At 36.9% G+C, this 14,922-nt stretch overlaps 1 protein-coding gene across 1 annotated transcript; it reads right to left on the bottom strand.

The window, feature by feature from the left end:
• Nucleotides 1-9,565: 9,565 nt before the first annotated feature.
• irf8 (interferon regulatory factor 8) lies at nucleotides 9,566-13,136 on the bottom strand. Its single transcript, XM_032561567.1, has 9 exons — nucleotides 13,006-13,136; nucleotides 12,607-12,818; nucleotides 12,191-12,374; nucleotides 11,977-12,077; nucleotides 11,693-11,750; nucleotides 11,200-11,247; nucleotides 10,703-11,095; nucleotides 10,455-10,570; nucleotides 9,566-10,330 (listed from the first exon to the last, which is right to left on the bottom strand). The coding sequence occupies exons 2-9, from the start codon at nucleotides 12,775-12,777 to the stop codon at nucleotides 10,133-10,135; spliced, it is 1,269 nt and encodes a 422-aa protein (XP_032417458.1). The 5' UTR covers nucleotides 12,778-12,818; nucleotides 13,006-13,136; the 3' UTR covers nucleotides 9,566-10,132.
• Nucleotides 13,137-14,922: the final 1,786 nt, after the last annotated feature.

Below are 14,922 nucleotides of genomic sequence, written 5' to 3'. Positions count from 1 at the left end.
AGTATGGCTCACTTTAAAGATGTAGTCATCTTTGTTTGTTTAATCAAGCTAAAATCCGCCATCCTTCAAAAACAAGTTCCTGTCTCCGGTAGGCAAAAGGCAACAGATCAGAGTTCATTTCAGGTTAGATCTTCCATGTTTTTTTTACTCACATGTTTTGATCAAATTCCTCCTTCGAAGGTGGTTTGATCAGCTTGACTTTGACCTTTTTGTGAGGTCATAACAGCAGGATTTAAAGTTTTTAGGGTTTTTTTTTCCCCCAACACTCTTTTAAACTTTTTAACACTTTTTATTTTGAGAATCTTGCTTGGGAAGGCGCACTTCAGTACCCTGTTAGGTTTGTATTGTCTGTGAACATTTGTCCTGGAAAATCAAATGCACCACTGATGGCAGCTTGGAACTCTCCTCCACAGCTTTTCATTTAGCTTCTTTGACATTTTTGAAGTTCTGCTAATCAATAGTTATTCTGATCAATTTCACCAAAAAAAAAAAAAAAAAGAAAAATAAGAAATAAAACAATCCCACTGGTTCAGCTTACACAGAGCAGGTCCAGGTTTCCTGCAGAACTACGGCCAAAAATGATCACCAGGCAGACAGAATTCAAATGATCCCAATCTTCCCAGCGCTCCCACCATTCATGCATCTGTAAACTCACAATACCCATTATTTCAATCAGCAGCATAGAGAAGAAGTAAAAAAAAAACAAAACAAACAAACAAAAAAAAACAAAGCTCAGCACTTAGAGAGAAGCTCTTTGGGTGAGTTAAAGTAGCATGAGTTCAGGCTGCATTTTGTGCCATTGTACATGTTAATACCACAACATTTTAATGGCAAATGCATAGAAACAAGCTGGATGGAAAACGTAAAAGAGGATTATGAGCTGATTAATAGGTGAATAAAAATAAATAAAATATTTTGGCCACTTAGAGGTCTGAAGATGTTCTACATATTTCTGACTTCAGTTCCACCATCATGTCTTTCAAATCTTCAGAGTAAAATCTGCATCTCAAACAAACAAGATTGAACCCCTTTTTTTTCTCAAGTCCAATTTATATTCTGAATCTGAGTCAAAATCTACTAAAGTTGTTCGCAGACCTACTGGTCAGCCAAGTTTTTATGTATTTTACTGTATATTTGACCCAAACTCACAATAAGCACATAGATTTATTTTTATTTTTTTAAATGCTTTTGTTTTGGCACTGTGATTTTGTTAAAATTTAAAAAAACACCATTGGGTTGTATCTTTAAGTATATTTATTATTTTAACAACGCCTTTATTCTACTTGCACAATGTAAACTGAATATGTAAAATACATGGACTGCAGTAAGAGCATCAGCAAATTAACTAAATTAAATTAACATTTGTAATCAGGAAAAATTAATGGTGCTGGATTACGAGACGAGTGGTTAAAGTTTGACGATTTGAAAGCGACACATGATCACTTTAAAGCTGGTTTACAACATTCATGTCTGTGCGTCGTGCTGTTGTTTGTCTACAGCTAACCCTGAAGAAGTCACCAAGGAGTGCAAGGCAACAAGGACCTTCTAGTGTGATGGACATGAACTGATACTGATTAGAGGATATGATCCTCGGTCAGTGGCTTCAGTACCTTGCTAGGAGTGTGTAGGTACACAACGTGTGTGGTTAGGTGGCCCAGGATGTGGGCTTCGCGTCCCACCTGCCTCTCCAGTGTCAGCGTCCTCAGCATTCTCCCAGTTCCTCTCTAAATACCTATTCTGATCTCAGCCACAGATTCTCAACCAAAGTTCTCCCCAGAGACCCCACCAACGCCTTCAGCACCTCAGCTTGCATAACGCAAGCTGCTCAGGGTAAATCATAACTTCCCACCGTATTCTCTACACTTGCAGTCGGTTTTTGCCCAGTTTGATATGAACGGCGCCTCGGAATCATTTGCGCCTTGAACTTCTTTATGAAATCTAATTTCTTTTTCGTCAGAATTTGTGCTTTGAGCTAACTTTGCAAATTCAAAGAAAGGTCAGTGCTGAGCCTGCAGCCACACTCTGGGACAATAACTGAGGAGTCAGCAATAACATAAAAATCCTGAAACATCAAAACACATTAAAAAGTATTTCCTTTTACTGAATTGAGAGGGAAAAAAAAGACTTCCAAATTATAGCTATTCCTCTTTTGGGTGGCTTCCTTGAAGCGCTGCTTTTCTGAAAAATCAGAAGTGCTTCCTTTAAGTCGTCCCTGCAGAGAGACAGGCAGCTGAAATGCTGGAGCAGAAGGCCACTGTTGCGTATGATGGCAACATCAGTTCTGTTTGTTGAGCGTCTCTGATGGTTTGTTGTGGGAAGCCTCAGACGCCACAGAGATATGTTGCGACACTAAGAGACCCAGATTGCAGACACTGAATGTGAGCAGAAATGTACACAAGCATTAGTTAAGTTCCTTCCCTTTCTGAGGTTTGAGAAAAATCTAATCCTTTATTACATTCATTAAGTATTACAATATTTTTTTTTTTACAAGTATTCATTTAAAAATGTAATTTAAGTGAAAGTAAAGAGCCATTTCCAAGAAATAAGGTGTCAAAAGTAAAAGTGTCACTGGGGAGAAAATGTTATTCCATGTTCAGATGGTTCTGTTTTTATTTTTTGTTTTGTTTGACATGAAAATGAATGCAGCACCCTTTTTGTAAATGAAAGTTTACAGTTTACAGTTTACGGTAAAAAAAAAAAAATCTTTACTGACGAAACTAACGTCATCACTACACTGCAAAAGTTTTTGTGAAAGGCAGTTTATCAACTTGTATTGTATGTTTCTCTTCTTTATATGTTTAAGCACATGTGCAGACTTATAAGACTTAAAAGATAATAAATGGCAATAGCCTTTGAAAATCCAGTCTTATATGGAAAGGATATCTCCTTGATTGCAGCTCTTTGTTTTTGAATGGATTATGTAGGACAACCCAATATGTCGGACATGAAAACTTAAAACGTCCTGCGATGGACTGGCGATCCGTCCAGGGTGGCCCGCCTCTCACCCATTGACAGCTGGAGATAGGCACCAGAACCCCTCCTGACCCCAATGGGATAAGGGTATAAGAAAAGTGATGGATGGATGAAAGCTTAAACATGCTCAGATTTTTCTCCAGTATTTTTGTCCACTGTATTTCTATATAATTAGCTATCAATTAGTGCTTGTTTCCCTACTAAAGAATTTAAAACAATTGCAAAACGTAACTAGACAATGAAATGCAGATTGGCGTTATCAGTGACATCACATGAGGCACAAAAATGTAAATGATCAGCCGGTACTATAGTGAACACCATGAGTGGTAAACAAGTAAACACATCTGTAGAGGAAGTTAATTGGAAAGATGTGAATAAAGAAAAACGATTTAAGAAAAACCGATGTAAATGAAAGAATGCTGAACTGTCGCCTTGAGCCTTTAAGAAGCTTGGAGGGTAGTTTTTACGTATAACCTGAAATACTGACCAGGACACGTTTTTCTATAGGTGACAAAATAAAGTGAGGATGATTAATTTAACGCTCCAAACTCAATAAATTAGAGTATGCTTTTCTTTTGATAATAACAACCTTTAAGGAGGTATTAAGAATGTTTTTTGCATTAAAATGTTTTATTTATATATTGGCCTGTATGAAGAAAATCATTATAACAGGATTAAAGACTAGAAAACATCAATCTTTGTGTAGTTGACCTACATAATGCTTTAGTTAGAGAATTGAATTACTGAAATAAATGAAGCTTTCAATTATTTTCCGTATGTAATACCTATATGTCCAGCTCTATTCTTTGCAGTTTTTTCTCATAATGGATGTTTGTTTTTTCTAAGCTCATGGTGGCAACAGCAACATGGTGATTTCTCAAGCTAAAGGTATTATTCCAACAAAGATTACACTGCACTGGTTTAATTTATTCACAACAGAAAACTTTTAGTTTTTCAGGTAATATTTCAGGTACAAATATTCCAGTAAGTTTTATTGCACTTTATAAACTAAATTCAATGAACTGTTTTCCCCTATTTAAATTAAAACATAAAATAACTCGTGCAAAATAAAAAAAATAGTGCTATAACATAAAATAACACCTTTACTATAGTTCCCAGATCAAGACAGATTAAATGAAACACATGTAAACACACATGTGAATTACAAAAGTTCCCTACAAAGATGAAATAAAAAAAGCAAGGCACACTAAAAAATGAGATTTTGTGATGAAATTAATTGCAACACTCCTAAACAATGACATGGCTGATTAGAGTAGCTAGCATCAGATCTTAGAAGTTCTATAGTATTTAAAGTCCCTTTGTGTCAAAGTGGTTCTGAAGTTGATTCCAAAATTTACTCTATTTAAATGCCATTTTCTCAACTCCGATTAAACTGCTGGTGCTGTCAGCGACAGCAGAAACAAAAATGTTTTAACCTCTACTTTTTTGTGGACTATAGGTTAGTGAATAAAAATAAGAGAACCAATAATTGCTTCAAGAATTAAAATGGGCCAGACTTTCAGTATAAAATAGACAAAGCAAATCATCCAATACAAGAGCCTTATTTATACAGAATGTAAACATAATTAAAAGGCACCATGACACTGGAAAAAGGCTGGTTCTGATAATAAAAAAGATAAACGAGGACCAAATCCCTGATATGTTTTGTAGGTCTGTAAATCATTTTTAGATCACCTTCCTAACACCAAAATGTTGAAGGAGTCTGATGTTCTAATTTCATACACATTCCTGATCAGTGTTTAATGCTATAATTAAACACAAATTATCAGCCAAGGTCACATTAGCCTGTTTCATAGAATTTACTGGAGATATCAGCTACATCTAAACACACTGTGCTCATTTCAAGAGTAGACAGAATCAGCTTTCTGAGACTGTTTCTGAACTTCCTGTTCTGCGGAAATTAGACAGTACAGACTCATTATAATAATACCACACACACACACACACACCCACACACACACACCCACACCCGCACACACACACACACACCCGCACACCCCCACACACACATACACACAGAGGGAGTGAGACCCCCTTTTCCATCTGTGTTTTTGTTCAATGAACCATTCACTCAGTATTCTAATTTAAGTGAAAGGTATTATCCAGAGATGTCGTACGAAGTCCACATGACTTCTTTAACAAGGTGATTTTTGTGACTCATTGTGTTAAAAAATAATTAGACACAGATTGTTTTAACGCATCAAATTGTGTTTAAAAATACATGCCTACTAACTTGCAGCTGCATTGAGGGTTTTTCATGTTACCACCGGAAACTTCAATGTATTTTCTTAAAATGTTGTATACGTAATGGACTAACACTAAGTACTACCATTGTTGTCCTGTAACTGTAAATAACAATCTAAAAACTGTGGTGTATAATTTTAATCTAATACACCTACATAAAATCTACTGCAACAAAAATCCTAAATAGCCAGTAGAGTCCACCTGTAATGATTTAATCACAATATATAACTCCATGAAACTCAGCTAAGAGTCTCAGCCCGAACTTCCACTTGTAAACATCATCTGTATAAAACCACGGTGGTGTCAGTATTATGTTGTGGAGGTGGCTTTCGTAAGTAGGTAGAGGAAAGCTGATCTGATTAATTGAGAGATGAGTGTGAGTTAATACTTTACTGTCATGGAAACACATCAATCAGATGTTGTCAAAGAGTTGAGATTGGGGCAAAGGCTAATCTTCCATCAGGACACTGACCATACAGCTATTGGCTCAAGAGGGCTGAGATTTTAAGCCACCCTTAATCAGATTTGTGTTTACTATAAAAACCGATATCATTTTTGCTCAGATTCAAAAATGCTCTACTTTGAGTTGGCTGATCCCATTAAATCACAGTAAAATCTACCAACGATGGTTATAATGGGACAAAATTAGCAAAAGGTTAAGGGGTGTGAATACAGTTCGAAAGGCCTGCATGAACATTGTTGTGTCTTGTTTCTGAAAGGAGTTTCAGCTCATTTGAAATCCGATACTTTTAGAACTTTTTCAAATACCTTGGTAAGTTTCACTGAAAGCTGGATTTTCATTAATTTGGGATTTCACTAAGTAATAGCGAAAAGTGTTCAAATGATCTGTAGAAACTAAAGCCTTTTCTGTAATGGGAACTGAAAAGAAACGCACACATACTCACCCCGACAATCATTTTAAAACTGTCACTGTTTGGTACCTCGTCACTGCGATGGAGGCAATTCTGCCTAACTGGAGTATGAGATTTTCAGATAGCTAAAATGTTACTCAATAAGCAAGCAAGAAGTACAGTGTAAGCTTAGGGTGTTTACAAAACACTTGTGAAACTGAAATAAAGATAGTAACTATACCTTTATAAGTTACTAAATATAGATAGAATAACTTACTGTACCTAAGTTACTAAACTTAGATATAGTAAAAAAAAAAAAACTACTTAGAAATGGGACACTTTTAAGAAGTTGGTACATCATCAAGTATTTACATGCACATAAACATTCATGACATGGGCAAAAACTGTTCATGTTCAAAAAGCAGAATATATACAGATGCTTGTTCAGGAGGGACATAAATATTAAGGTTGATGTACCTTTCAGACAAATAAATCTAATTTAAGTGTATTAATATGTTATTTTATGTAGTTCTTATGTACTGATGAAAACATATTAAAAGATATATAAGCCCTAAGATGGTCATTACTGGCACTCTTAGTCCTCATTGTGCTTCCTGTTTCAACTTAAGAAATACAACATTCCACAGGATCTGCCGATCATTGTCTGCCATTCTTCACTCTGTCCTGAAGACATTCATCAATAACACAGGACAGATCCAGAGCGCAACAAACAATTACATCTGCAGAGGTTAGGACAAAGGCAGCTAATCTCTCTGTAAACCCCACACAATCTGGACACAAACTGTTTAGACATTTACCTCTAGGTTGAAGCTACCGAGTGCTATTTGCAAAACACCAGTCACCACAGAAAGCTGTTTCTTTCCCCAGGATGTCACCCTGATGAATACGTCACAGTCCTAAAGCGCCCCGACGGGCAAAAATGGCAGCTGTGGGAGAGTTCCAACGCTAAAACCACTGCTAGCCAAAAGTACGCTCACCAAAAACATGTTTATGATGCTCTAAATTATTTTTAGAAAAATATTCAGCTGTCTGAGGAAACAAAGTATTTGGAACTATGTAAAGATGTGCCATCCTCTTATATCCGACATAAATCTACAGTATTTAAGGAAAATAAAATTGTACATGCGTTGGTAGTGTCATGGTTTGTTGCTGCTTGTTTAGTACCGGGACGACTTTCTAGTATCTAGTATCTGAAGCAGGAATTGTGTTCTCTGCCAGAAAATGTTGAAAAAGATTGTTAGGTCATTAGTTTTTGCCCTTAACCTCGAGTGTACTTGGGACGCGCAGTAGGTCAATGATACATACCGGCAGGTCCAGCTCTGAAAACATATTGTGTGTGGGAGTGTGTGCATGTTTGCCTACATGACGCATAACGTAAACACACTTCTTTTACAGTGTTGCCATTTGGCCTTTAGGTTAATGCCATCATGTCTTCCTTTGCACAACAAAGAGCAGCAGCAAGAAAAGCAGGAAAAGCAGATGAAGGAATCTCACTCTGAATCACAGAATCACTCAGCTTCACTTGGTCACCTCTCTTCCTGTCCTTTCTCTGTTAGTCATCTGGAAAAAGTGTCTAGAAGCTTCCCTGCCTAGATCCCTCTTTTACTTTCCGATAAGGTTTTAGTTTCATCCTTTTAAACTCAGTATGTGTTCATAGTAAGTAATGCATACCTCAAAGATTAAGGAATTCCCTTTGAGCAAAGTTTTATAATTATTTATAGTAAGAAATCCCCCTTGAATTTACTTTTGTTGTGTGATTAAAATATTCTTGGTCTCTCTGATTACACTTTTGTTCAAATATTTGGAAGAGAATTAAGTTATTTAATTTTAAATGTGAAAGTGGTGTTCTTTTCAAACCAACATAAATTGATGTAAAAAAAAAAATCTTTCATTTCTAGATAATATGGATAATTGCTCATTGCTAAATAACTTAAGAAAACTATAGAAAATGAACATTTTTGAGTGAGGAATAAATTTAAATGGCTAAAATTAAATACGTATCATATGGGGTGCTGATGATGATTGAAACTTCTGTCAGAAACCTTCAAAGAGAAGACTTTTGCAACTCATGAGTCTGGTAAAGATTCAAAGACATAAATATGAAATCAGTAATTTCACTCCTTAAAAGAAGTTTAAAAGTGGAGGATTTATAAAACAAATGCCATAGCTGTCATTCAAAGCAGAGAGAAGTATCTCACTGATTGAAAATACATTTTTGTTGATTTTGTCAAGTTTAAAGAGTAAAACAATGTTAATTGCTGCTGTTTAAGTAAAATTAAAACACTTTCTTTAGAAATAAAATGAGACAATATTGAGTCAACTTTTAATCAGATGTTGTTTTTTTTTACATAACTGCATATGTAAAAAGCAAAAAACAAATCAAAATATCATAAATGTAATTTATTTTATCTGGACAGTAACTTAGTTCAAAATGTGAAACTCCCGAGTTCACTAATGAAAAACCAAAATTAGGTTTCAAAAGACGTTTCAATACAACATCAGAGCAGTAAAACATCATATTCAGTGGCACTCTTCCTCAGGGAGGGTTGGCAGCAAAAGATTTTTCCTAAATACGCTGATGAGTTTTATATTGAGTTCTATATTGGAAAGTTGAGTCAAAGAAAAAAAATGTGGTAGGAACAGATGCAGTTGCAACAATGTTGATTTAAGAATTTGATGAAAATTTACAGCCTGGACTTCCTTAATATCTAAACATCGACAGCTGAACTGCTCTCTGCCACAATGAACTGATGCAGTAACTCAGACAAAAACGTTCCGCAAGCATGTATTCACTTTCCAGTAGCAAAACTCCTCTTAATTATTGATCTTATGTAATATTCAAAATATAGCTGCAAGCCAAATTTATTGAACCTACAGTATATATTAGTGTTGAATGGAATTACTGAAAATTTTCAGTGATGTTCTAATTTAGGGATACATCTTTATTAGTGTTTTGTGCATCCAACCATCATATGAAGCACATGTGTTAACGTCTCAGATTCTGCTGCAAAATTTAACATTCATTGTGCCGTTTAGAATAAAACATTGACATAAAAGGGAACATCCAAAATAATAATTATTATTTATAATAAAGGAATATCTTAGATCGAATAAATGCATTTTTGATGTTGAGGGAGGAAATATGCTTGACCCGCTATGCAGTTAAATTTTAAATATTGGTTTCACGCCTGATTAAACAAAGACTTTAAGAAGCAGAAACTAACATGTCACAGACATTAGTTTAACACGAAAGCTTGTCTTGTGTTTTTTTTATGTGGCGTTAGTTACCAAGACAGGTTTATATGAGTTATAAAAGCAACAAATGTGAAAAGAAATGTAAAATTTAACAATAAGAGAGAAAATTTTAATTTTAGTCCTCTCAACGGTCTGAAAAGTTGACCTAAAACTCAACTTGTACACTATTTGATAATTGTTAAAAGACAAGCACACGCGCATTTCTGTAAAACTCTTTATTTGAAATACAGTTTACTCAGAGAACAGTTTGATAGTAAAACCTATCTGTACTTTAATGCCACATTGCATCCAAACATTATGCAATTTTTGTCAACTAATACAAAAATATTTTCATTTTCTGTAGAAAATACGATAGTATGAAATGAGATATTATTCGACTGCTTTTTACTTTGACACACACAAGAATTAATCATCTAAGCTCCTGAAACTGTGAAAAAAAACAAGTAAAATCCAGTTTGAGAACATAACTGCCTACTTATATAAACCTAGTTTAAATGAAGCTTTGGCAATGAAAAGTATTTATCAATCCCTGCTTGTAGCATAATATCTTAAATTGATAAAGTTGATATCTCCCTTGCATGGATGCAACAGAAATTCCATGCAAAACCAAAATGGAAGCTTGCAAATTGAGCCTCCCTCTAAAAGTCCTACTGTCAGAGAGGAGATGATGCTTTCTTATCCTCAGTAAATTTCAGTTCACTTCTTTGGTGCACATGAAAATTCTATAGAATGTCTGATATGTTTATAGGTGAATCTTGTTGAGCTGGTCAGGCAGTGATGGGCATGTTGTCCCTATAGCAGGCCGGCCTCTGAGGAACACTGTAGCTGCACAAGTCCTGGTAGATTCTGGCCATCTGCTCGGTGGCCACATCATCGCTCATCTCCACATTTGGGCTGCTGGTGTAAGGCTGCGAGCGACGCAGGTTCAGGGACTCCAGCATGTGTTGGCAGTTCACCATGGTGATCTGTTGTTGGAGGAGAAGAAAGGAGAGAAGTTTTTTGTTTTGTTTTTTTTTTTGTTGGATTTTTGTGTCTCTTCAACAGATTCACATTTTCTCAGCTGTTCTGTTGTGAGTCGACAGGTCTTACCTGTAGAACAATCAGTTTGCTCTTGGCATTGCTAACATCATTCAGTTCTTCTCCAAAACACAGCGTCACCGAGGGATCCGGAGCAGCAATCTGACCGTCCTGATAGAGCTGTAGAGCTGCAACATTTATGACAACAACAGAAAAAAGAGCTTTAGGCCACCATATTATATCATCGCTCCTCTGTCACATCTTTGCTTGGAAAACGTGTCTTAATCATTGATCTTAGCTTTCCAAACATTGAGACTCACCTTGAAAAAACCTTCCTGTGTCAAAAATCTTGATTACAGAATCCCTCTCCAGTTTCCAGGGCATGGAGCCGTACTGGGAGCTGCCATCCCCCAGCCCGCTACAGAAGACTCGACTCTGGCACAGTCTTTTAATGAAGATGCCCTCTTGGTTTGCACGCACCAGCACGCCTCTCTCCAGGTGACCCAGCAGCTTGCGGGTGAAGTAGCGCTGCCTCTCGTACTCTATAAGCTCTGCTGGGGGGAAGTGAACGTTCTGCATGCTGTCTGAACTGTAGGGGGCGCCACGACCCAGGTGCTGCTGGGGGGAAATCCGGCAGCCTTCTGGATGAGTAACCAGTGTGTTGTACATCAGCTTCCCTCCATAGTAGAAAGAGATCATCAACTGGGAGAAACCTAGAAATGGAAGAAAAAAAGTTTAGAAATGACAGAATATATGATAACACTTATTTTAATTAATAGATTTTATAGAATCCCTGAAAAAGGAACTGTTTTCATACCTGAATTGACGTTGCCTGATGGCATGGGGTCCTGATGCAGAGAGAAAGCTGTGAATTACAAAAAGAAGGCATGACTTTTCTTGTAATTCATCTCTGCTTTACTGTAGTGGACTCAACCTCAGTGTCATGTCTGTTCTTTGCTGCATCATCAGAAATAGCATTCCCTTAGCACGATTTACAGAGAAATAATCACTTTAGTCAGCAGACTTAAACAGGATATTAGTCAATTGTTCCATTGCAGAATTCAACAGACAGACAAGCAAACAGCTTGTATGTAGCACCCACAGCAGCCGGGACAAACGGCAGAGCTTTCCACTGGGGTTATTTTTAATGGAAAAAAAAAAAAAAAAAGTCAATGTCTCAGAAATTCTAATTAGTCTTACAAAGTTGAGACGAAATTTAGATGCAGATAACTATTTGCATGTCCAACACATAGAGAAATGCTAACAGTTCAAATAATCAACATGAGAGCAATTTTTTTTTTTTTTTTTACCATTCATGCTGCTCTGGGGCCAATACTCTGGGCTGGCCTGGATGCTGCAGCTGTCCTCCTGCAAAAAGACACACAGCAGTTTTCATTAGCTTGTGGTGTACAACAAGGGAGGAGGGTATGCATGCTGAATGCAACAAGTGTTGAAGGAGAGAACAGCAGTGAGACACTGAAGGTGAAAAAGTGTCGCAAAAGGAGAAAAATACAAAGAGGTGATGAACTTGAGAGCATCAAGACGCTAAAGCAATGTGAAGATGAACTATTTCAAGTGAAAGGCAGTTCTGTACCTCCTTAATGAGCTCCTCTATTTCTGTAGGGCTGCAGGCCATGTCTGTGTGGTCACCAGAGCTGGCGGTACCTGTCATGGTCATCACTGGTATTTTACCATCTGAGGGTGAAAAAGAAAGAAACAAACACGTGTTATGATTCTGTTGAGATTTTACAGAAATAACTTAATTATGTATTATCATGACAAGTGAGCAGGTTTAAAGGAAAACCCACGTTTCTGCTCCTCTTCGGGTACGATGCGGTACACCTTGTATGGCTCGGAAATGTCCAGCTGTGACCTCTCTGTTACTTCCTCAAAGTCAGGGCTTTTGTTGAGGGCACAGCGGAGTCTGGTCTTCCATGTTGCAGGCTCAGCCTTATCCCCCTCCTTAAACTTGCCTTTAAAGACAGCCCAGGCCTGTGGAGAGGGCAAGAAGCAAAAAATATCAAGCAAGGTGTCAAAAGAACAAAAAAAAAGGAAAGAAAGAAGGAGAGCTAAAAAGCAAGAGAGAAAAAGAAATACAGAAAGATTTTTTTTATTTATCATATAAACAAAATGTTTCTTCAATATCAATTAAGTTTTAGCTGCAGCGCCTCAAGAAAAAGCAAACAGAAAGAAAGAAAAAATCCAGATTCCAGGAAACTCAAACCTTGAAAATAGATGCGTCAACTTCTTGGTTGTAATCCTGCTTTCCTGCGTGTTTCCACGGAATTCTGAACATGGTGCGGCTTTCATCCTCCCACTGCAGCCCAGAGTACTGCGCACTTTGGATCTGCTCTATCAGCCACTGCTTCAGTCTGCGACCACCCGAGTTTGACATCTTGACAGCGCGTCTTTTTGCCTCAGATTGTTCACGTTTACCTAAATAATAATAATAATAACAATAACAATAATAATAGTAATTATTATAATTATAATAAGAATAAGAACAAAAACATCTAAATTATTCCCATCACTCTTTCTGGCATCATCAAGTTAACTATTAAATGAGTGATTGTAAGTCGAGTCTGTCAGCGTTTTCTGCTAAACCAAAAGTAAAATCACTTACAGTAAGTCAGGCTGGTGAGCTCCTGGCTCTGTGTGAGATGCTGATTTATGCCTCAGGATAAATCAAGTGCGCTCCCCTGAACAAGCTGCCTATAAAGTTTGTTGTGCTGCATGAATGAAACAGGAGGGAGGGGCTTACCAGCGATGCCTCTCTCCAGCCAATGGCTGCGCCTCGACGACCCATTCAGGAAGGGTTCTTTCTCTGAACTGCTGGTATTTACAAGAAATGGCCTGACACAAGCGATGGTTGTAAAGCTTCTGCCCACGCCGAAAGCTCCGAGGACGGGGAGCACTGATTAAAAGCCGTAAAGTCACAAGTTACTGTGTGAAGAGGGGGATTTCTGTGCGACAGAACGAGGAGGTTGTGCGTTCCTATCCGCGCCCACGCAAATCTAATGTGAAACCGCAAAAGAAAAAGCGGCTGTGCTGCCACAGTGGCGCTTTGTACAGAGTGGACCAAAGCCATGTTCCAGATTTCTTCAGAAATGCACCTGCACGATATTAACCATGGAAATAGAGAACCAGAGAACACACAAGGGGCGCATCAGAAATAGACTTCAGAATTATTATTTGAGTTAAAAACGCAATAAATCACCTATCTTCATTATGTCATCTTAGTTCCAAAATAGGCTACATGTCTGAAATAATTTTAAGGTCAACACAGAGGTAAATAACTCAATTATTTGTCATTTATAAAGTTTTGTTCAATCATAGCAAATTGAGTAAAAACCAGCAGTTTAACAGCATTTATTTATATACATAAATTGCATTAAAACATTGAAAAGGCCACACAAAATTAAACTCTAAGAAAAAAACTGGTCAGTTGTATCATCTTTCATAAGGAAAAAAAAGAACAATTAGCCATTTTTTTTGTTTTAAAAAAAAAAACAGAGTCTATTTTTGTTTAAAAACAGTATAAACTGCAAAAAGAATGACTGAATTACATTCCACAGTTTTTCTGTAATTTCTTAGATTTGTCTGAGACACAACAAATCCAGGCCTTTGTTGAAATGCAACAAAGGCCTAGATTTGTCTATGACACACTTGATGTCACACAACATTTTTTTTTTCTATTAAGCTAAGGTCCAAGATGTGGACTGACCTCTCCACACCTCATTTTGTTGGTCTGCTCAGTTGAAGGTGTGCTTGGAGTCCTTGTCTTGTTGAAACACGTAATTCAGGAGCATTTCCTCTTTGGGATGAGGTAACACCATTACCAAAGAGGGAAACACTTTTACTATTTTAATGTGTTCAAACTGATCCATGATCCCAGGTGTGTGAGAGGTCTGACATCTTCAGTCCTTGTCATTGTTTTATAATTTGAGATCATTTTAGCTCAGCAGTCTTTTATTTTCTACATTATTTTCTTTTCTTCTGTCTAATCAATGTTTTAAGCAAAGCATGATCTTCTGGAAAAAATTCTGGAATCCCCATTTTATGATTTTAAGATAATCATAAAATGGGTGAGGGCCACCTTATATTAAAATCAAAAACATGCATGTCATGATTGTTTAATCTGTTGGATTTCCCTCACTCTACTGCTCCTACTAAACCAAGTAGAAACATAATACAGTGATTGATTTGGTTGGTGAGGCTGAGCTGATTTTATTTTTAATGCAACTGTGTGTCAAAGTAATGACACACACACACACCCTCAGCAAAGGTAATCTTTCTGTCTGAATAAACAGGCTTTCTCATATCCAAAGAAAAAGGTCAAACATTTCCAAGGTTCAACTTCTGACTTATCCATTCATTGTCTTTACCTCATTATCCTTGAAAGATCACAACAGTGGGGTAGGAGGCTTTGGTACCTCTTCTGAATCATGAGTCCTTCAATTTGAATTTGACCTTTTGTCATTAGTGCTATATAAAACAACAACAAGAAAAAGAAATAAAAGATAAATAATTAAATGAATGT

Source organism: Xiphophorus hellerii, chromosome 4 (assembly GCF_003331165.1).
Source record: "Xiphophorus hellerii strain 12219 chromosome 4, Xiphophorus_hellerii-4.1, whole genome shotgun sequence".
NCBI classification, from domain to species: Eukaryota; Metazoa; Chordata; class Actinopteri; order Cyprinodontiformes; family Poeciliidae; genus Xiphophorus; species Xiphophorus hellerii.
Note: the sequence above shows the minus strand (reverse complement) of the source record. Positions and strands in the feature narration are given on the sequence as shown.